The 19,860-nt window shown below is 41.1% G+C and overlaps 2 protein-coding genes across 3 annotated transcripts in view; one reads left to right on the top strand and one right to left on the bottom strand.

Moving 5' to 3' along the window:
* The window catches only part of AP1AR (adaptor related protein complex 1 associated regulatory protein), a 28,735-nt gene extending 25,652 nt beyond the window's left edge, over window positions 1-3,083 (top strand). For both annotated transcript variants that reach the window (XM_040237460.1, XM_040237458.1), the window contains one exon: window positions 1,209-3,083. In XM_040237460.1, coding sequence (XP_040093394.1) covers window positions 1,209-1,474 — 266 coding nt within the window. In that variant the 3' untranslated portion in view covers window positions 1,475-3,083. The remainder of the gene's footprint in view (window positions 1-1,208) is intronic.
* A 5,906-nt stretch (window positions 3,084-8,989) lies between these two features.
* Window positions 8,990-16,937, bottom strand: TIFA (TRAF interacting protein with forkhead associated domain). The gene is made up of 2 exons (XM_040237457.1): window positions 16,387-16,937; window positions 8,990-10,348 (listed from the first exon to the last, which is right to left on the bottom strand). The coding sequence occupies exon 2, from the start codon at window positions 10,322-10,324 to the stop codon at window positions 9,767-9,769; it is 558 nt and encodes a 185-aa protein (XP_040093391.1). The 5' UTR covers window positions 10,325-10,348; window positions 16,387-16,937; the 3' UTR covers window positions 8,990-9,766.
* Between the last annotated feature and the right edge of the window lie 2,923 nt (window positions 16,938-19,860).

Raw genomic sequence — 19,860 nt, 5'->3', positions numbered from 1 at the left:
ATTCTTTAAGCTCGGAAAACAAAATTGCTGAGCGTGTCCAGGGGTTACTCTCTTATGATCTCTTCCTTGAACTTAATTCTCTTCCTAATGTGGATCCTACACATGCAGATCAAGGCTCTTTTCTGTCCTCCCTCTCTTCGTTCTGCCATAATGATGTTTTTTTCCTTCCAAGATTTTTGCTACTTTACTGACCAGTTTCTTTCTGTTCAGAATTAGATGTAGAACAGTTTTCCCTAGAAATGTCTCTGTTTTGTTATGCTAGAGTCAGAATAGCAACAGAGCACAGACTTTGAAGCCCAAGGGGATGGAGTCACATTCTTGCCCCACCACCCCTGCAGCCGTGTGACCGCAGGGGAATCACCGTCCTTTTCCTGCCCTGCTTCCCTCAGCTTCAGAATGGGGTGTAGTGATCGTGCTGTGTGTATCTTCATAGAGTGGTTGAGGACCAGATCAGCTCATATATGTCATTTGCAAACAGTGTTAACTGGAACCTAGTAAGTACTAGAAATGTGCCTATTGTTACCATTATCATTAGAGTTATCATTCTGGAAAATGAAATTGTCATCTAGGTAGGAAAGAAGCTTGGCCCACACACTAACTTGGCCATATAAGACTAACAGCAGTTGAAATCCTCCATCCATTCTGCTTTACTTACAGCTTTTCAGAAGTTTCATCTTATCAGTTACATCAAAACCATCCTTTGTTGAGTGCTAATGCTCACTATAGGATTAGACTTTTAACATTTCCCTTAAAAAGTCTTCCATAGGATTGTTTATTTTTGAGAACTTAATTTAATTTTTAAAGATATTTTAAAGTTTATTTTTGGCTGCACTGGGTCTTTCTTCAAGACACAGCTACTCCTTGTTGCAGCGCACCGGCTTCTGTTGCTGCAGGGCACCGGCTTCTCTTGCTGCAGGGCATGGGCTCTTGGCATGCAGGCTTCCATAGCTGTGGCTCACGGGCTTCATTGCCCTGTGCCATGTGGGGTCTTCCTGGACCAAGGATTAAACCCGAGTCCCTTGCATTGGCAAGCAGATTCTTGGTTAAGAAGAATCTTAACCAAGGAAGATTGGACTTAACTGGACCGCCAGGGAAGTCCAGGATTGGTTTTTTTAAGTTAATTCACAAGTCCAGTCTGATAGTTTCAGTCTTTGAATAAAGGTTTTAAATCTTCACTGAGATTTCTAATAACTCTGCCCATATAATAGGAATGAATCGAATGCTCCCAATGAGAGAACGTTCCAAAACAGAGGAAGACATTCTCCGGGCAGCACTTAAGTATAGCTGCAAGAAGACTGGAAGTAATCCTACATCAGCCTCTGATGATTCCAATGGGCTGGAGTGGGAGAACGATTTTGTTAGTGCCGAAATGGATGATAATGGCAATTCCGAGTATTGTGGATTTGTAAATCCTGTATTAGAACTGTCCGATTCTGGTCTAAAGCAATATGATTCAGATCAACAAAAACGATAGGAAAACATTGTGTGATCTTGTTTATCAGTTATGACCAAATGTTATAAACCAACTAGAATGTATAAATAGTTGTGCTGAGCCTTTTTGTGAGGGGAGGTAAGAAATTGTTTTGTAAATGCTTATTAGAAAGGAATAGGAATGACAGGCTGTGTCTGAACTGCTTCAGAATTAAGTGCAATTTCATCATCTGCCTTCTGCTTTTCAAATACAATTGAATGGTTCTGTCATGTTACTAATTAAATTTATTAACTCTTTAGCAATCCTGTTTACTATTCGTTGCTTTTCACTTTTTAAAATAGTTTTGTTGATCTTACTTCAAATGCTTCTTTAATCCTATTTCAGTAGCTAACTATGAAAATATTAAGGCATTTTGTGTTAATTCTCAGCAGACATGAAGGGAGCATGAAGAGAGACTGCCAGATTCAGACAGAATAGTGTTCCTTTTTCCAGCATTATTTATTCTTACGACTTATTAAATTGTCATCTAATAGTAAGCACAATTAATTTGAGATGACCCTAAAGAAACCCTGAAATATCAGTTTCTTCCTACACTTACTGCATATCCCAGTATATCAATGTTCATTCAGTCTGAGCAAAGGATATGATACATTAAAATAATCTTTGAGAATTTGGACACTTGAAGGTAGTATCAAAAGATATTTAAGAAAATATATATACTTAGGTTTTTCAGTTCCTTTTCTGTGCCACTATAAATGATTGTTGAATTTAGTCAATTGATATATTAAATTTCTAGCTGTCATTTTTTAAAATTCTATATTTCCAGTGAATGGTCTTGAAATATTTTACATGGAACATATTCTCTGTGCATGGTTTATTAAGAAAGGAAAACCTAAAAAAGGTAATACGGGTATTTCAAAGTAAATAAAATCCTTTCTGATATGAAAGAATCTCATTGATTTCATTAAGCTTTCCTTTGCCTTGTAATACAAGGTACTTTAATGGGATGGAACTAAGTAAATCCATATATAACTGTATTTTATGATATACAGTTAAATTTTTTTGCTCTAAAGTTTATGTATCAATTTAAAAGACAAGGATATGGCACATTCCTTATTGCTTGTCTTGATTTTGCTGAGGATTGAGTATGATTTTAGTAAGCAAACTTTTTTCAATTATTCCTTAGTTGTTTTGTTTTTTTTCTTGCAACAATGACAGTGCATGTTCTCAAAAATATAGGAAGGTCCAGATATAAATAGTAACTTAAAGTTCTTGCCGTACTTTAAAAAACAATCATGTGGCCCTTTCAATATTTGAACAGCTGGGCCATAACATCTATAGTTTTGTCTCCTTTTTTTAATCTCAGAAATAAATATGACACTTTAAATATGTAAATATATTAGGTAATGCTGTTATGTATGTCTCTTAACATAATTTAAGTTGTAGCTATGTCACTGGAGATATTTTAAAGATAATCTATATTCACATTGCCTGTGTTATGCTTTTTAAAGTTTGTATACATAAGATGTATATTTTTGGTTTGGCATAAGCTACTATTGTAATTTTTCTTGGCATTTTGTTCATAAAGAATTTTTTGAAGGAATGGTGACTTCTCAAAGATTGTGAATAAACACATTTTTACATTTAAAAATAATAAATTATTTGATTATTACTAGTTTTATACCGTAAACATGCAACAATATTGACTCCTGACAGAGCTATTTTATTGAAGACAAAAAGGAATGAATTAGTAAAGCAGGATGGAACTAAACTTGAAAATGTTTGTGTTTGAACTGCTAAGAAAAGGATATCTTTCTTGCTTTATATGTTTATAGAAAACACTAGAAATAACATTTATTCAGCAAATATTGGAGAATCTACTATATCCGGTAGGATGTTAGGGAGAGTGAATTTTATTTGACGTATAATAATAGGAAGCCACTAATTTTTGTAAGCCAGAGTGTGCAGTGATAAGACTCGCATACTTGAAAAATTCCTCTCTGGGTGAATGTACAGTGCTCCCAGTGGTGCATGGAGTGGCTTGGATTGACCATTGCTATAGGAGTGCACAGTAGGTGAACTGCAGAGGTGGACCAACAAGACTTTTTTTCCATTTTGAGATGTAATTGACATGGAGCACTGTATGAGTTTAAGGTATGCAGCATAATAATTTGACCTAGTACCTCATGAAATGATTATCACAATGAATTTAGTGAACATTTATCGTGTTACACATATAAAATTAAATAGGAAAAAGTTATTTTTCTTGTGATGAGAGCTCTTAGTATTTACTGTTTTAACTTTCATATATAACATACAGCAGCATTTACTTTAATATATTTATCATGTTGTACATTACATCCCTAGTACTTATTTATCTTATAACTGAAAATTTGTACCTTTTGACTGCCTTCTTCCAACTCACCCTCACCTTCCCCTCCACTGCTGTTAATCATAAATCTGATCTCTGTTTTTGTTTTGTTTTGTTTTTGAAGTATAATTGGCCTACAACACTGTTAGTTCTTTACACAACATAATGATTTGGTATTTCTATTATACATTCCAAAATGATTACCACAATAAATCTAGTTATCATCTGTCACCATACAAAGAGATTATTACATAGTTACTGACTATTCCCCACACTGTGTATTTCATACCCATTACTCATTAATTTTGCAATTGGAAGGTTTTACCTCATAATCTCTCTCACCTATTTCGGTACTCCCTTTACCTACCCCCGCTTTGGGAACCAGTTGTTTATTCTCTATGTTGATGACAGTTTTTGTTATGTTTGTTTGTTTTTTAGATTCCACATAAGTGAAATCACACAGTATTCGTCTTTCCCTGACTTACTTCCCTTAGCATCATACCCTCTAGGTCCATCCATGTTGCTGCAAAAGGCAAGACTTTGTCTTTTTTTATGCTTGAGTGATACACATCTTCTTTACCCATTTACCTCCTGATGGGCACTTTGGGTGCTTCCATCTCTCTGCTATTGTAAGTAATGCTTCAGTGAGCACTGGAGCGCGTATATCATTTCTAGCTAGTGTTTTCATTTTCTTCAGATAAGTATCCAAAGTAGCACTGCTGCATCACTTGTTAGTTCTGTTTTTAATTTTTTGAGGACTCTCCACCCTGTTTTCTCTAGTGGCTGCACCAGTTTATATCCCCACCAGAAGTGCACAAGGGTTCCCTCTTCTACACATCTATTCAGCTTGTTATTTCTTGTCTTTTTAATAACAGCCATTCTGACAGACGTGAGGTGATATCTTACTGTGGTTTTGATCTGCACTTCCCTAATGATTAGTGATGTTGAGCATCTTTCCATGTGCCCGTTGGCCATCTGTATGTCGTCTTTGGAGAAACATCTTCAGATCCCCTGCCCATTAACTGTAGGGTGATGCAGTCAGCATGGGGCCCTTATGACCTTGCTCACTTTGCATATCCACATGGCAACACTCAACCATAGCCTGACACACATCTTGACAGAAAGCCCTATGATCCTCCCTGGAACGTGGCAAGACAGGCAGTCTTAGAGGAGCCACACGGGGCCATTTATCATCTGCCTTGTATCTTGTAGAAGGCCGCTGTGAGGCATTTTCTGATCCCACTTGCTGGCTCCAGTGTGGCATGGGATTTCCACATTGAGGTACAGTATGTAGGCTAATAAAGCTGCTTGGTTGGAGTTTACAGTTGGCCCCTCAATAACAGACCTACCCTCCACTTAAGGCATCTGATCATCTGGCCCCCCTGGTTCAGTGTCAGCTAGGGACATCCCTAGGGACCAGAGATGTGGGTCACTGACTCCACACTGGTCTTGCTTTTGCTGTCTGTGAGTAATAAACTCTCTAAATCTATTTGAGCTTATTGACTCCCTACTGGCCAAATCTGTGGAAGGATGACAACCAAACCTAGCAACTGCAGCTAACTCTTGACAATAACTTCTTGGTTTCTGACTTAAATGTAGTAGGAGGTACAGGTGGGGAAATGAAAGTTCTGCTTTGGAAAGTTAAATCTGAGGTATCTATAAAAAACAGAAATGAAGATGTCAAGTAGGTGATAGGGATATATGTCTGCAGCTTAGAGAATGGGTACAAGTCTAGGAGTCAGTAGTAGGAGAAGGAAATGGCAGCCCACTCCAGTGGAGAATCCCAGGGACAGAGGAGCCTGGTGGGCTGCTGTCGATGGGGTCCCACAGAGTCAGGACACGACTGAAGCGACTTAGCAGCAGCAGCAGTAGGTGAATAGTAATGTAAGTTATAATTCCAGCTGAGATCCTCCTGAGGAAGCCGGCAGAAAAGCTCAACTAAGTGTTGACCTTTAAAAGTCAGGGATAGAGAATGGGTCAGAAGCAGCAGATACAGGAGGAATTTGAGGAACCAAAGAACGGTGTCACCAGAGTCAGAAAAAGAGAGGAGTCAGTGATATCAAATGTAACTTGGGCACTGAGAGAAAGGGTGGCTGCATCTGGTGGGTCTGGGGACAGGAATATTTGTTGCTTGTGGTCATTTTTTCAAATGAAAGGATGGAAACTGAGAAGTATCTTGTAAAAGATGAAGAATAAAGAATGATCAGTGTAGGCAATTTATTTGAAAAGTTGCTGTCAGAGCAAGAAACGGGGTAACTGGAGGGTATGTGGAGTTGTGTGAAGGTTCAGATGCTAGAACTTTTAAAATGATATAACCAGGAATTATGCCTGCTTTTATTCTTTTATCCAGTAATTGGAGAAATATGTCTTTTTAGTAGAGGTCCGAATTTTCATTTTACTTTACTTAAAGATGTCCTAATCATAATTTTAGAACACAGACATCTAAAAAAGACTGTATATCAAATATATTAATAGTGTTCTCTCATATTCATTTACTTGGTACCTCTGATTAATTATCTGGCAGGAAAGGAGGTCATGAAAGAGTTCAGTATCAAACACAGATTTCCAGTATCTGACTCTTATATCCTCAGGAAGTATTAAAGCTGAAAATGAAATTAAATTGGAATAATGATATTAAATTCTTATGTGATTTTTAATATTACGAATTAAAGGAGTTCTTTCTGACACTCAGAAGTAAGCAGTACTATCTTTGTAATAAATCTTTTATATGCAGCCGCTTGTGTTCAGTGCCCCTCATAATAACATGTACCACATATACCAGGGTGGTGAGGTCTCACCATACTTTAGTTCAGCTGATTTTCACAGAAACCCTTCACAGGAGGCACTGTTTTAATCCCTGTTTTTTTCAGAAGAGGAAACTGAAGCTCAGAGCTAATGACAGGTTACACAGGAAATGGTGGCTAAACCCAAGCAGTATGATTCAGAGCCCACACTCGGCACTACACATGCTTCCTTTCTGCAGAAATTAGAACAGAATTGTTTTTGAGGATTTTCTGAAGTTTGGAGGCTTTTTAACTATTAGACTAAGTCTGTCTTACTTTGGATGACTGAAAGATGGGTTTGAGATATAAAAAATCATATTACTGTAAAAAGGCATTTTGACCTAAGGTGAAGTTCCACTATCGTTTTTTGGCCATGCTGTGTGGCTGGCGGGAATCTCACTTTCCTAACCAGGGACTGAACCGGTATCCTCAGCAGTGAAAGCAAGGAGTCCTAAACCACTGGACAGCCAGGGAATTCCCACGTCATACCTTAGCTTGACTAACCTCAGAAGTTTCCTGTTTTAAAACGTTACCACCTTGGGCTTCCCTGGTGGCTCAGTGGTAAGGAATCCACCTGCCAGCGCAGGAGACCAGGTTTGACCCCTGCTCTGGGAAGATTCCCATGTGCCGCAGGGCAACTAAGCCCGTGCACCCAACTACTGAGCCCACGTACCACAACTATAAAGCCCACGCGCCCTAGAGCCCGGGCCCCACGTCAGTCCACCACAGTGAGAAGCTCGTGCGCTGCAACTAGAGTAGCTCCTGCTCACCTCAATTAGAGAAAAAGGCCACTCAGCAACCAAGACCCAGCACAGCCAGGAATAAAACATTAAAAAAAATGTTACTACCTTGGTACGACTTTTGAGAAGTGATTCCGCCAACACTATTAAGAAAGGTGTTGTGTTTCCCTGCATCTTACAGTGGTCTCTCGGTAAGCAGTGCCAAGCTGGCTCAGCTCTAGTCCCTCAGTGGCCTTCAACCCACAACAAAATGTTGAAACCAGAAACAGAACTAAAATTACTGCTTTCCTATTTTTTTCACCAGTGTCGCTGCACTGCAGTGCATTGCTTAAAAAGATACCACTGGCCAAATAAATATTTTTATATAGGTTGGATAGTAGAAGGGTGAGTGATTGGACTTAGGGACAATTTGTATCACCTAGAAGCCCAGGGAATTCCAACCACAGCTCTTCAAGCACTCATCCTCCATCCTCACTTGAGATGGAAGATCTAATTGTTCCAGTCAGGGTTCAGAGAGTAAAAGAGTAACCTCACCTGTTGTTTTAACATAACAATTACTATAAGGAATTAAACAGATGTTGGAGAACTGAAAAAGTTAAAAAGGGCCATTACATAGAAAGTGAAAGTCACTCAGTCATGTCTGACTCTTTGAGACCCCATGGACTACACAGTCCATGGAATTCTCCAGGTCAGAATACTGGAGTGGGTAGCCATTCTCTTCTCCAGGGGATAGTCCCAACCCAGAGATCGAACTCAGATCCCCGGCACTGCAGGCAGATTCTTCACCAGCTGAACCACCAGGGAAGCCCAGATAACATAGAAGCAGCTACAAAAGATATACACACAACATATATAACTATTGTTAACACTAGTTATCTCCTGGTAATACTAGCTAATTTTTCTACAAGGTCTACTAATTAAATACTACACTCATGTTAGAGCATAAAAGTAATGCTTCCTCAGATCAGTCAATGCTGTAGATAGCAGAGACAGAATCTTCTAGAATGTAGTTATATACTCATATAGCATATGAGACTTCACCACTGGAAAGCCCCTCTTGTCATAAAGTTGCAGGTTCAAGAAGACACTGCCTTAACACTGGCACCAATTAATACACCCCTCTACTTAAAGAGCCCAAGAGAAAAATCAGTTCCTGGGACAAGTGAGCCCTTGAGAACTGAAAATGTTTCACAACTTGGCTGCAGTGCGTAGTATCAGACACCAATATTTTTGTTTGCCCTCACCCCCAAACCATGTCATACTTGACCTAGACTGTCTAACCTCAGACCCCAACCCACTGTGGCCATTTGTTGAGAAAATGCTTTTCCTTTGCACCTGATCACTGACCGGAGCAGCCATGACTTAGCGTGGCCCGAGGAGAGTTGATCGGGATAATGGGCATGTGGCCCAAGCTGACCCTTTGGACTGGAATTGAGAGTAAGGCTGTCTTCAGGTGGCTGATCAGTAACGTATAAAATCTTGGAGCCACTGTTGGCCACGTGCCGCCATGTGGAGGCAGGAACGGAGGGAATGGAGCCAGCATGCGCTGAGGGACACAGCAGGATGCATCTGAATTCACAGCCTTTGCCAGTGGCCTCCTGCGTTCCTCCCTTACAGACGTCGACAACAGTTCTTCCTTCAGAAAGAGTGCCAAAGAAAATGGTTAGAGAATTAGACTTTGACTTTATTAGGTACATAGCTGTTGTTAAAATTTTGAATTCATGGAGTTAAAAACCCTGTAGTACATTTAAAAACTAAAAGTTGGTACACAAAATAATAATTCTAAACAGTGGTTCATTGGAATGTTTAAAGTATCAGTTTCAGATACTGAATATAGAAAAGGAGAACTGTATTCTTGGGAATAAACACTATAATTCTATAGATAAAAAAACACAGAAAATCAAGGTATTATTGCTCAAATAAGTAAGTCTTCCCATATTAAAACCTCAGTGGCACACACACTAAAATACATGCCCTGTTCTAATACTCTGGTACTATAAATGCCAACAGGCTACAACACAGAATAATTTGCTTGTAGCCTCGACCTTGAAAACAAATGGCTGCTGTGAGATAACATGACCAAACCAAGAGACGATAACATACAAATCAAAATGAAACAATACAAAACATAGGAACAAAATCAGGCATAAAAAGAACATAACCTTATTTTGAGAACACTGTTCCTTCATCACGAAGAATACGTGTCGTACATTTATACTCATACATACACTTAAGAAAAATTTTTTGTACATCCAACAATGCAACGGGTGACTCAATCAACTACTAACACAATTTGCAGACTTCAGACAACAATACCAGATCTCAAACTTAGCTTTGACAAATGACAGTAAAATACTATACTAAGAAATGTAGTAAGTGGAATGTCTGTAAAACGAGCACAGAGTTCTTCGTCCTTCATAATTCTCTTAGCTTTCAGCATTTACCACTCATTTTCACCCACTTCCATGGGAGAATTGTTTTGAATGGAACAGGGTGAATAGCTGCCACACTCAGGTGTGGGCTTCTGGGGAAGCCACTTGTTTTCTTGCAGGAGTGGTCTTATCGACAAAAAAAACTGAATCTCAAAAAATTCTAATGACTCTCCATCTTCCTTCTCGACCAGGAACTGATAGTCGCCAAACCTAATCAGGCATTTGTCTGGAAGATCCATTTTATTTAGGTAGCCCAGCTCCTTGTCGTCCACAAGTAGATTGGTCTTCTTACTCATATTTTTAATTTCAAAAGAGACAACTGAACTATCAAACTTTTTAAACACCTGTAGAGAAAACTGAACTCGAGAAACCTGTTTGTCCTGAAAGGTATAACGACAGGTGCTATTATTTCGGCCAAATTTCACCACTTCGCTGGTGGGGAGTGTCTCTCGGTTACAAAACTTTATTGATTGGAATATTCCACTTCGCTGGTGGCGAGGATGGTAGAGAGTCATCTGGAGACTAGTTACCGTCTCTTCTGTGTCCGCATCCTCAAAACTGGACATGATGAGCACCGGAATCTGACCTGCCTGCAACAATTAAATCAGCACATTAGTTCACCCCAGAGATCAGATTCTGAGGTCTTTGATTCCAATATTTTGATGAAAAGCTTCCCAATAGGTAACTGATTTAGATTTTAAGAAAACAATACATAGGCAAGATGCTTTCATTTAACTAGTAGATACGTGAAATCTTACACCAAGCCCCATATGCACTAGTGCGTTCTATTGTCTTCTCTTTCGTTTCCAATTTGACAGGAAGACCATCATCTGGCCAAGAACAAGGAATGATTATTGATAAAATGATTTAGTGGGGGGAAGCGTATAGAAACTTCAGTTCCTTTCTCATTTAAATAGGATGACTTGGGCCCAGACCAAATAGAACAGCTGTTTGTACTTTAGAAAGAAAATCAGGAATAAAGAATCTCTTTGGGGGTGGGAGGTGGGAGAAAGGTTCAAGCGGGAGGGGAAATACGTATACTGATTCATGTTGATATATGGCAGAAACCAACACAACATGGTGAGGCAATTATCTTCCAATTAAAAATAAATGAATTTTTTTTAAAAAAAGAATCCCTTTGGTTTAAATCCTCAGGATATACATATAAGGAAAACCTACAGTTTACTAGCTAAATTAAAATTTAATGTATTATGAATTTTGTATTTTGGGTGGAACAATATGAATAACCGTCATACTCAGAGAAAGGCTTCTGTGATTTTTACTATGTAGTGTCCTGACTAAAGAAATGTAGACGTTAGAAACAAGTAACTGCAACATTTGTCCTTTATATCCTGATTTAGATTTCTAGTAGGTAAAGGTAAAAATAGTGCTTTAAAAGTTTATTTTATTCTATAATTTTTTAATTTAAAAAATAATCAGTTTCCACAAGGTAGTTCTAAATATCATAGTCTGTACTCATACAGGAGTTATTTGTTTTTGTCAATGGTTCCTAATGACTGGACAGACAAACTGTCATTTACCCCAAGCAGCACAATCTAACTGTTCTTAATCACATTTCTCTAGAGTGTGTGGCCCTGTGGTGACCTTTCCTCCACTTCACGTATGTACCTTAGTCAGTGGAGTAGTTTAAGCAGCAATTAGTTACTAAAATCTGTGAAAGGTTTGACACAAAACTGCCATTTTAATTCGCTTTAAAAGAATTACATGCACATGATTTTAAAAATTCAAACACTTTAAAAGGATCTTTTTAAGTATCTTCCCTCTCTGACCTAATCATTTTTTTTTACTCTTTCAGAGCCAACCATTGTAAAAGTTGGTTTTATCCTTACAGAATTCTTTACACAACAAGCAAAACTTTGTTTTCAAAGACATACACATTTTCTACAAAGAAAAAATTTTCTTATACAAATAGGAACATACTGTATTTAGTTCTAGACCTTGCATTTTTTTCAGTTAATAATACAAGTGGGTGATTTTTTTCCATTTATCTATACAGGTAAATATACCTCAGTCTTAAACAGCTGCATAGAATTCCTTTAAACTAGTGTGGTAAATTACACCAGTAGATGGGATGATACTGAGTGTTCCCTGCATTCTTTAAATACTGTACAGTATTTACCGTGGGGTTTGGGGAGCAACAGCCTTAAAGTAATCTGTAGTTTTACTGGGTTTTGTCTGCCATCTATATTAGATATTGCTATCAAAATTATGCTTGCTAAACAGGAAAAAAACAGAATGTTTTCTTTCCATGCTGTTTGCGTTTAAAGTACAGTCTTTTCTTCTGGTTTGCATAGTTGTATTGCTAAAAATCAAACTTAGTTTATTGACTTACTCAACAAATGATATAACAAAGCAAAATTTTTTATTGATTTAGAAGTACATTTTTAATTTGCTTTCATAATAGGTTCTTTCTTGACATTATTATATCATATTGCCCTAGCCAATCAGACAACAAATGCCCAGCTATAAGCAGAAAAAGAGAAGAATACTCAAAATCTTGGGGCAAGGGTAGTAAAAATTGCTATGAAACCAAAGGCAACAAGAATTAACACACTGCGGGTAGAACTGGTTAACCACCATGATTTGAAAATACTTTAATTACAATAATAAAGTCATTATTCAAGAAGCAGACAGCTTAAAGGAGAATAATTATAACAAGTCATGAGATGATGCAATTAGTTGCTGACAGGAAAAGAATTCGCTGTTAAAAAGTAAAAAGCCTAAAAAGAGCAAGAATCTATCATCATGATCTCCGCCTTGTCTGGGCTACACTGCCATCACTCAAAATTCATTCTTGGGCTTTGCACAGTAATAGTTCCAAAAGGAGACCTGGATTTTAAAACACAGTATATTCTGGATATTGTCTTTTGGTAGCACCCAACTTTTGTTCTTGTGATCTTTGTATAACCTATTAGCTTAGAATTTAGCCTTTTGAGCAAATCCACCAAGAAAATTTTGCCCTATACAGGCTCTTAATGCCTAGTTACCCAGGGCAGATATATTATTCACTGCAGAGGAAAAATCTAACATTCTGGTTTATACATTGAATCAATAAAGTGAATCAATTCTCAGGTTTTGATGAACTTCTGGTTTCACAACTGTGACCCTCCAACAATGAGGCAGACTGTGTTACCATCTGCTGCCCCTTACTACCAGACCTATCCCTACTGGTTCTGCCCCTTTGGAAAAATGATACTTCCCACTCCAGTGTCAACCATATTAAAGAAATGTGAATGGAAGTAACATGGAAGCTTATTTCCAAGGGTAGGATTTAAAAACCACTATGTAGATAAACCTGTCTCTCCTCCTTCCATATGTCATGTCAGTGCCACGGAAGGAGCAGCTAAGCATGGGGTCTCAAAGGCGAGGGCCAAAAACAACCATAGAGACTTATAATATGAGCAGCAAATCAACCCTCCTTCTAAGCAGTTACTGAGCCGTGATGTTCCCTAACATACACACTCACCTTTCTTATGAATATATGAAATGATTACAGAGCCCAACAGTAACAAGACTGCCACTTACTGTATGCCTTTCATATGCCAGGCACAGTGCTAGCTCTTTATACATCAGTATCAGTTCAGTCACTCATGAACTGCAGCACCCCAGGCCTCCCTGTCCATCATCAACTCCCGGAGTCCACCCAAACCCCTGTCCATCGAATCGGTGATGCCATCCAGCCATCTCATCCTCTGTCGTCTCCTTCTCCTCCTGCCCTCAATCTTTCCCAGCATCAGAGTCTTTTCCAATGAGTCAACTCTTCACATGAGGTGGCCAAAGTACTGGAATTTCAGCTTTAGCATCATTCCTTCCAAAGAAATCCCAGGGTTGATCTCCTTCAGAATGGACTGGTTGGATCTCCTTGCAGTCCAAGGGACTCTCAAGAGTCTTCTCCAACACCACAGTTCAAAAGCATAAATTCTTCGGCGCTCAGCTTTCTCCACAGTCCAACTCTCACATTCATACATGACCGCTGGAAAAACCATAGCCTTGACTAGACGGACCTTAGTCGGCAAAGTAATGTCTCTGCTTTTGAATATGCTATCTAGGTTGGTCATAACTTTTCTTCCAAGGAGTAAGCGTCTTTTAATTTCATGGCTGCAGTCACCATCTGCAGCAATTTTGGAGCCCAGAAAAATAAAGTCTTGACACTGTTTCCACTGTTTCCCCATCTATTTCCCATGAAGTGATGGGCCCAGATGCCATGATCTTGGTTTTCTGAATGTTGAGCTTTAAGCCAACTTTTTCGCTCTTCTCTCACTTTCATCAAGAGGCCCTTCAGTTCTTCTTCACTTTCTGACATAAGGGTGGTGTCATCTGCGTATCTGAGGTTATTGATACTATCTGCTTTTCAAAATAACCCGTCAAAATCACCATGTCACAGATGAGGGAGCTAAGTCTCAGAGGGTTTAGCTAGGTAGCCCAGGTCACAAAGCCCTGCCAAAAGGAGGATTCAAACACAGCAAGGAGGATTCAAACACAGCAGAAATGCACACTCTCTCTTGCCAACTACAAACATCACTACTCCGTTACCAGTTACTTCACAAACTATAGCAGCCAATCAACAGGGAAGAGGGCTACGGGGTGGGTGTGCCAGAACTAGCAAGACACCAGGAATCGAAGAGGCTGTGAAGCACCAGATTACAGCGAGTATCAGTTATCCTTAAGCCTCATATACGTATGTTGGCATGTCTCTAGTAATTATGGTGGCTGATTAGGGAGCTCCAAAGTTAGTGAACCATGGTCTCAGACTTCAGGGAACTTAGAAACTAAGCTATTCATTAATTTCCAGAGCTGCAAGTTCCCTCTACAAAGTGACCTGAATCTCTGACATTTCGGAGTGGTCAGGAGAAAAACTAACAAAAAAATAAAATCAAAATGATAAAATTGGTGGCTCTTTTATTTAAATAATCACTAGCGTGCAGTTGCTCAAAAGTAGCTTTTTCAAATCTGTTTGGCCTAAGTTATCAAAGAAACCTAAGAACAAAGAGCTTATAGTGAGGGAGCTTCTAGAGAGGGAAGAAAGGAGGCGTTCCACTGCACACTCTGTACCTGTGGGATTTTATACCATGTGCATCTAATATCTATTCAAACATATAACAAGTATTTTCTTTACAAAGTCAGAAAGCATTAGTCACTCAGTTGTGTCTGACTCTGTTAACCCCATGGACTGTAGCCCACCAGGGTCCTCTGTCCACGGAATTCTCCAGACAAGAATGCTGGAGTGGGTTGCCATGCCCTTCTCCAGGGGATCTTCCCCACCCAGGGATCAAACCTGGGTGGAGACCCAGGTTGATCTGCCCGCATTGCAGGTAGATTCTTCACCATCTGAGCCAACTGGGAGGTCACAAACCACCTGATTTTTACGGAACTAAATGGAGTTAAGAGATTATCATCAAAGCTGGTAAACTATGTTCTCTGACATCAAAAAGCTGTAAAACACTGGAATGATGTGTGGCATACAGTAATACTTGTGTTAACAAGTCAACACAATAACTGCTGACACTGAGCTAACAGGAAAGGAAGAGAAAACTTGGAAGCACAGCAAAAAACAGCTATTCTGACCCTCCGCACCAGGTCATCATCCAGCAGTCTCGCTCTGAAGACAAACGGAACGTTAAGCAACAGGTCTTGCTAAAAGAGTCGTAAAAACCAAAATCAGCAGGAGGAAAGGCTTAGTAAAGGCTCAGGTTTTTCTCCCCCCAGAGATGTCTTTCTCCCACTCTGTCTGATTGGCTTGTTTCTAGCCAAAACTGCTGCGTCGGATGCCCCCTGGCAGCGGACTTCCGCTGCGAGGCTCAGTGTGTATTCAAGCTCCAAAAAACTTGGGAAATTCCTTTCAATGTGAAAGCTAGAGAAAGTCCCGGAAAACCACGGATTACGTTATTTTCCTAACCAAGCAGTCTGAAAAATGGAGTGGGTTGAAGGAAATGGCAACCCACTCCATTGTTCTTGCCTGGAGAATCCCAGGGACGGGGGAGCCTGGTGGGCTGCCGTCTACGGGGTCGCACATAGTCGTACACGACTGAAGCGACTTAGCAGCAGCAGCAGCATACATATATGTATATATTTATGTACATTTACATATATTTATTGGAGAAGGCAATGGGAACCCACTCCATTGTTCTTGCCTGGAGAATCCCAGGGACGGGGGAGCCTGTTGGGCTGCCGTCTCTGGGGTCGCACAGAGTCGGACACGACTGAAGCGACTTAGCAGCAGCAGTAACAGCAGCAAGCAGTCTGAAGCAAGGCAGGTATACACACGGTGAGCTACACTTCATACATGGAATTATTTTCTATTTACTAAAGGGGGGGACTTTGCAAAGCACAGAAAAGTACAAGGAACACGCATCCCAATAGTTCCTGTCATTGCTCCTCCGCTCCATTTATAAATGTGCCTCTATTTTGTAAAGCTAAAAGTCACGCCATAAACAATCGCTCCAGCGTCTGCCCGCAGCCGAACCAGCGGGAGGAGCAGGTGATGACTTTCCCTGCAACGCTCCGAAAGACTCCTGGACAGAGCTTCTCTCTCCAGTCGATAAACAGACACGACGCAGCCCCACTTCACCCCGCCCCCGCGCCCCCCAGACGGCCACCTGGCAGGTACCTTGGGATTCGAGTGTCCGTGAATTTCCCTTCGCTTTCTCAGCGCCGCACGGAGTTAATGCGCGGGAGCCCGCGGAGGCCCGGGATCGCGGAACCCCACCGCCGACGGCCACGCTCGCTCACCACGCCGCAGCCGGGGAGGGCGCCCGCCGGCTGCGCCGCACCTTCTGCGCAGAGGGGCTTGGGGTTCGGGACGGGGAGACAGGACCGAGGGGGAGAGGGACGCAGACGCGGCCCAGTCGGGGGCTACAGGGGCTACGGAAACTGCGGGCTCCAGGCCCGGCGCGCGCGGCGACTCCTCCCACCGACCGGCCGAGTGCGCCCCTTCCCCGCAACCCTTAAGTAAACCGAAAGCGCGGAGGTTCCCGGACTCCGCCCGGCCGTCCGCCCACCCCGCCCCCGCTCCGCGCTGGCGCCTTCTGCGCGTCCCCAGCCGCCTTTTCAGACCAAAAGCCCAGCCCCCAGGTCGGGTGTGAAGCGTGGTAAACCTGGCGGGACCCCGCTTGCCAAACAAGCCCCCCCCCCCACGAAGAGGATGTGAATTTTGAAAAGGGGACGCGATCACCATAACAGGGCGACTTTCTCCGGCATCCCTCCCCCCCAAACAAACAGAGAAGAGCTGAATTAACCTAGCAAGCAAGCCCGGTCCAGGGCCCGCATTATTCTTTTCTAATCTTCACAGTCGGGAGAGTAGGTCCCCCTGACAGATGAGTAAACTGAGGCCCAGAAAGTGGTTAGGTTTCCGGGAGGCGGTGAGGAGGGGCAGTATTTAAACTTGCCCCAGAGCTCCCATGGACGGAGGAGCCTGGTAGGCTGCAGTCCATGGGGTAGCGAAGAGTCGGACACGACTGAGCGACTTCATTTTCACTTTTCACTTTCCTGCATTGGAGAAGGAAATGGCAACCCACTCCAGTGTTCTTGCCTGGAGAATCCCAGGGACGGGGGAGCTTCGTGGGCTGACGCGTATGAGGTTGCACAGAGTCGGACGCGACTGAAGTGACTTAGCAGAGCTCCTAAGCCACCTCTTGCTACCCCATGGTGCCCTCACCCTACACCCGAACATCCAGGGGCTTCCTCTCCCCACCATCCACCTGAAGGGACTCCTCACTCAACAACCAGGGTCCCGGGTTCCAAAAGTAAGGGCTGATACTTGGCGCAACAGGAAACACAACCTCCCAAGAGGCTTATAGAACTTGGGGTGAACAAGGTGATACTCTTTTCCTGCCTCAAGGAGAAGATTTGCGATAAACTAAAGGTGGAGAGAGCCTAAAGACAATAGGTGTCTAGAGGGAGACAGGAGGAAAAGGACCCAGAACAGCGGCAGGAGGACAAAACTTGCAGCGACCAAGGTCATACTGGCCTATTTACTTCAGGGCTTGGGAAACCGCCCATCAATTCTGGTAAATGTCTGGTGAAAGCCTTTCATTTGTCTGGGTTCCACCCTTGACTCCATGAGTGCTTGTTTATGGGTCCATTTCTCTAGCAATAAAACAACGGTGATGCTTGTTCTTGCTTCACCACTTGATAAAGAGGCTCTGAGGAGGGGTTAGGTATTGAGCTCTCAGAGTTACATGTAATCAAGAACCATAAAGCTGAGGAAGGATGAGTGCATCTGAAAGTGGAGCAGATTCCTGTAAGACTGCATTTTGTTCGTTAATCATCAACACTTGCCGTTTCTTCCCTGAAAGAGAGACAGTCACTACCTTTTCTCTGTCCAAGAACATTAGAGCAGGTGGAACATAAGACATGCAATTTGACTACACCAATAAAGTCACACAATAAAATAATGTTATCTGAACTGCAGTGTCTGATCGCTGACCTTTAAAATCAAAGAAGACATGAAAATGCTCTGTAAGTTGCAAAGGATTATTTAACTCCATGCTATTGATGAACTAATAGACAAAATTAAATGATAAAATTCATGATGCTGAACATTATTCCACACTTCTCTGTCCTTTAAGATGACTTATTTGATTTGCTAAATTATCCAAAATGAAATTTGAATAAACCTTCAATTCCAGGTCAGACTCTAAGCTCAGTAATCGTTTTCTCCCTCTGACAACTGGTTAAAAAGAATGGGCCTTAAACCAAAAATGTTTTGTGCGAGTTGAGAAACAGCCAAGAGTGCACCTTTGAAAAGTTTTTGTTCCTTAAATGTTTGAAGAGACGTTTGGTGCTGGCTACAACTCCTGGTTTCAAACTATACCACAAAGCCACAGTAATCAAAACAGTATGGTACTGGACTTCCCTAGTGGTCCAATGGTTAAGAATCCGCCTGCCGAGGCAGGAGATGTGGGTTCAGTCCCTGGTCTGGGAAGATTCCACGTGCTGTGGGGCAGATAAGCCTATGCGCCACAACTACTAAAGCCTGTGTGCCTAGAGCCCCTGGTTGGCAACAGGAGAAGCCCCGGTGAAGAGCAGCCCACACACCAAATTAGAGTAGCCCCCGCTCAGCACAGCTAGGGAAAGTCCACACACAGCAGCAGAGAATAAATCAATTAGTTAAAAAAATAAAATGAGTGAATGCCTTTTAAAAAAACAAACAGTATGGTGCTGGCACAAAAACAGACACATAGATCAATGTAACAGAATAGAGTCCAGAAGAAATAAGCCCATGCGCCTATGGTCGATTAATCTAGACAAAGGCTGGAAAAATATACAAAGAGAAAAAGAGCGTTTCTTCAATAATTTATGTTGGGAAAACAGGACGGTTTACATGCAAAAGAATAGAACTAGACCATTTTCTTACAACATATATAAAAATAAATTCATAATGGATTAAAAACTCAAGTGTGAGCCCTGAAACCTAAAACTCCTGGAAGAAAACATAGACATTACATTCGTTGACACTCGTCTTAGCAATATTTGTGAGAGGGTTGCGGGGGGCAGGGTCTGTCTCCTCAGGCAAGGGCAACAATAGCAAAAATAAGTGGGAGTGCATCAAACTAAAAAGGTTTTGCACAGTGAAGGAAACCATCACAAACCAAAAAGGAAACATACTCAGTGGGAGAAGATACTTGCAAATGACGTATCTGATAAGGAGCTTACATTCAACATATGCAAAGAACTCATATAACTATTATAATAACATTTATTTTCAAAAGCAAACAATCCAATTAAAAATGTATAGAAGACCTGAACAGATATTCTTCCAAAGAAGACATACAGATGGCCAACAGGCACGTGAAAAAAAGCTCAGCATCACTAATCATCAGGGAAATGCAAATCAAAACTACAGTGAGATATCATCTCACATCTGTCAGGATGGCTATTATCAAAAAAACAACAAATAAGTATTGGCAAGGATTTGGAGAAAAGGAAACACTCATGAATGGTGGATGGAAATTTAAATTGGTGCAGCCACTATGGGAATCAGTATAGAGAGTCCACAAAAGTTAAAAACAGAACTGCCATACAGATCAATATTTCTATTCCTGGATGTTGATCCAAAGGAAACAAAACACAGATTTGAAAA

The sequence above is a fragment of the Oryx dammah genome, unplaced genomic scaffold (assembly GCF_014754425.2).
Source record: "Oryx dammah isolate SB20612 unplaced genomic scaffold, SCBI_Odam_1.1 HiC_scaffold_3, whole genome shotgun sequence".
NCBI classification, from domain to species: Eukaryota; Metazoa; Chordata; class Mammalia; order Artiodactyla; family Bovidae; genus Oryx; species Oryx dammah.
This window is presented reverse-complemented; position numbering and strand designations above follow the sequence as displayed.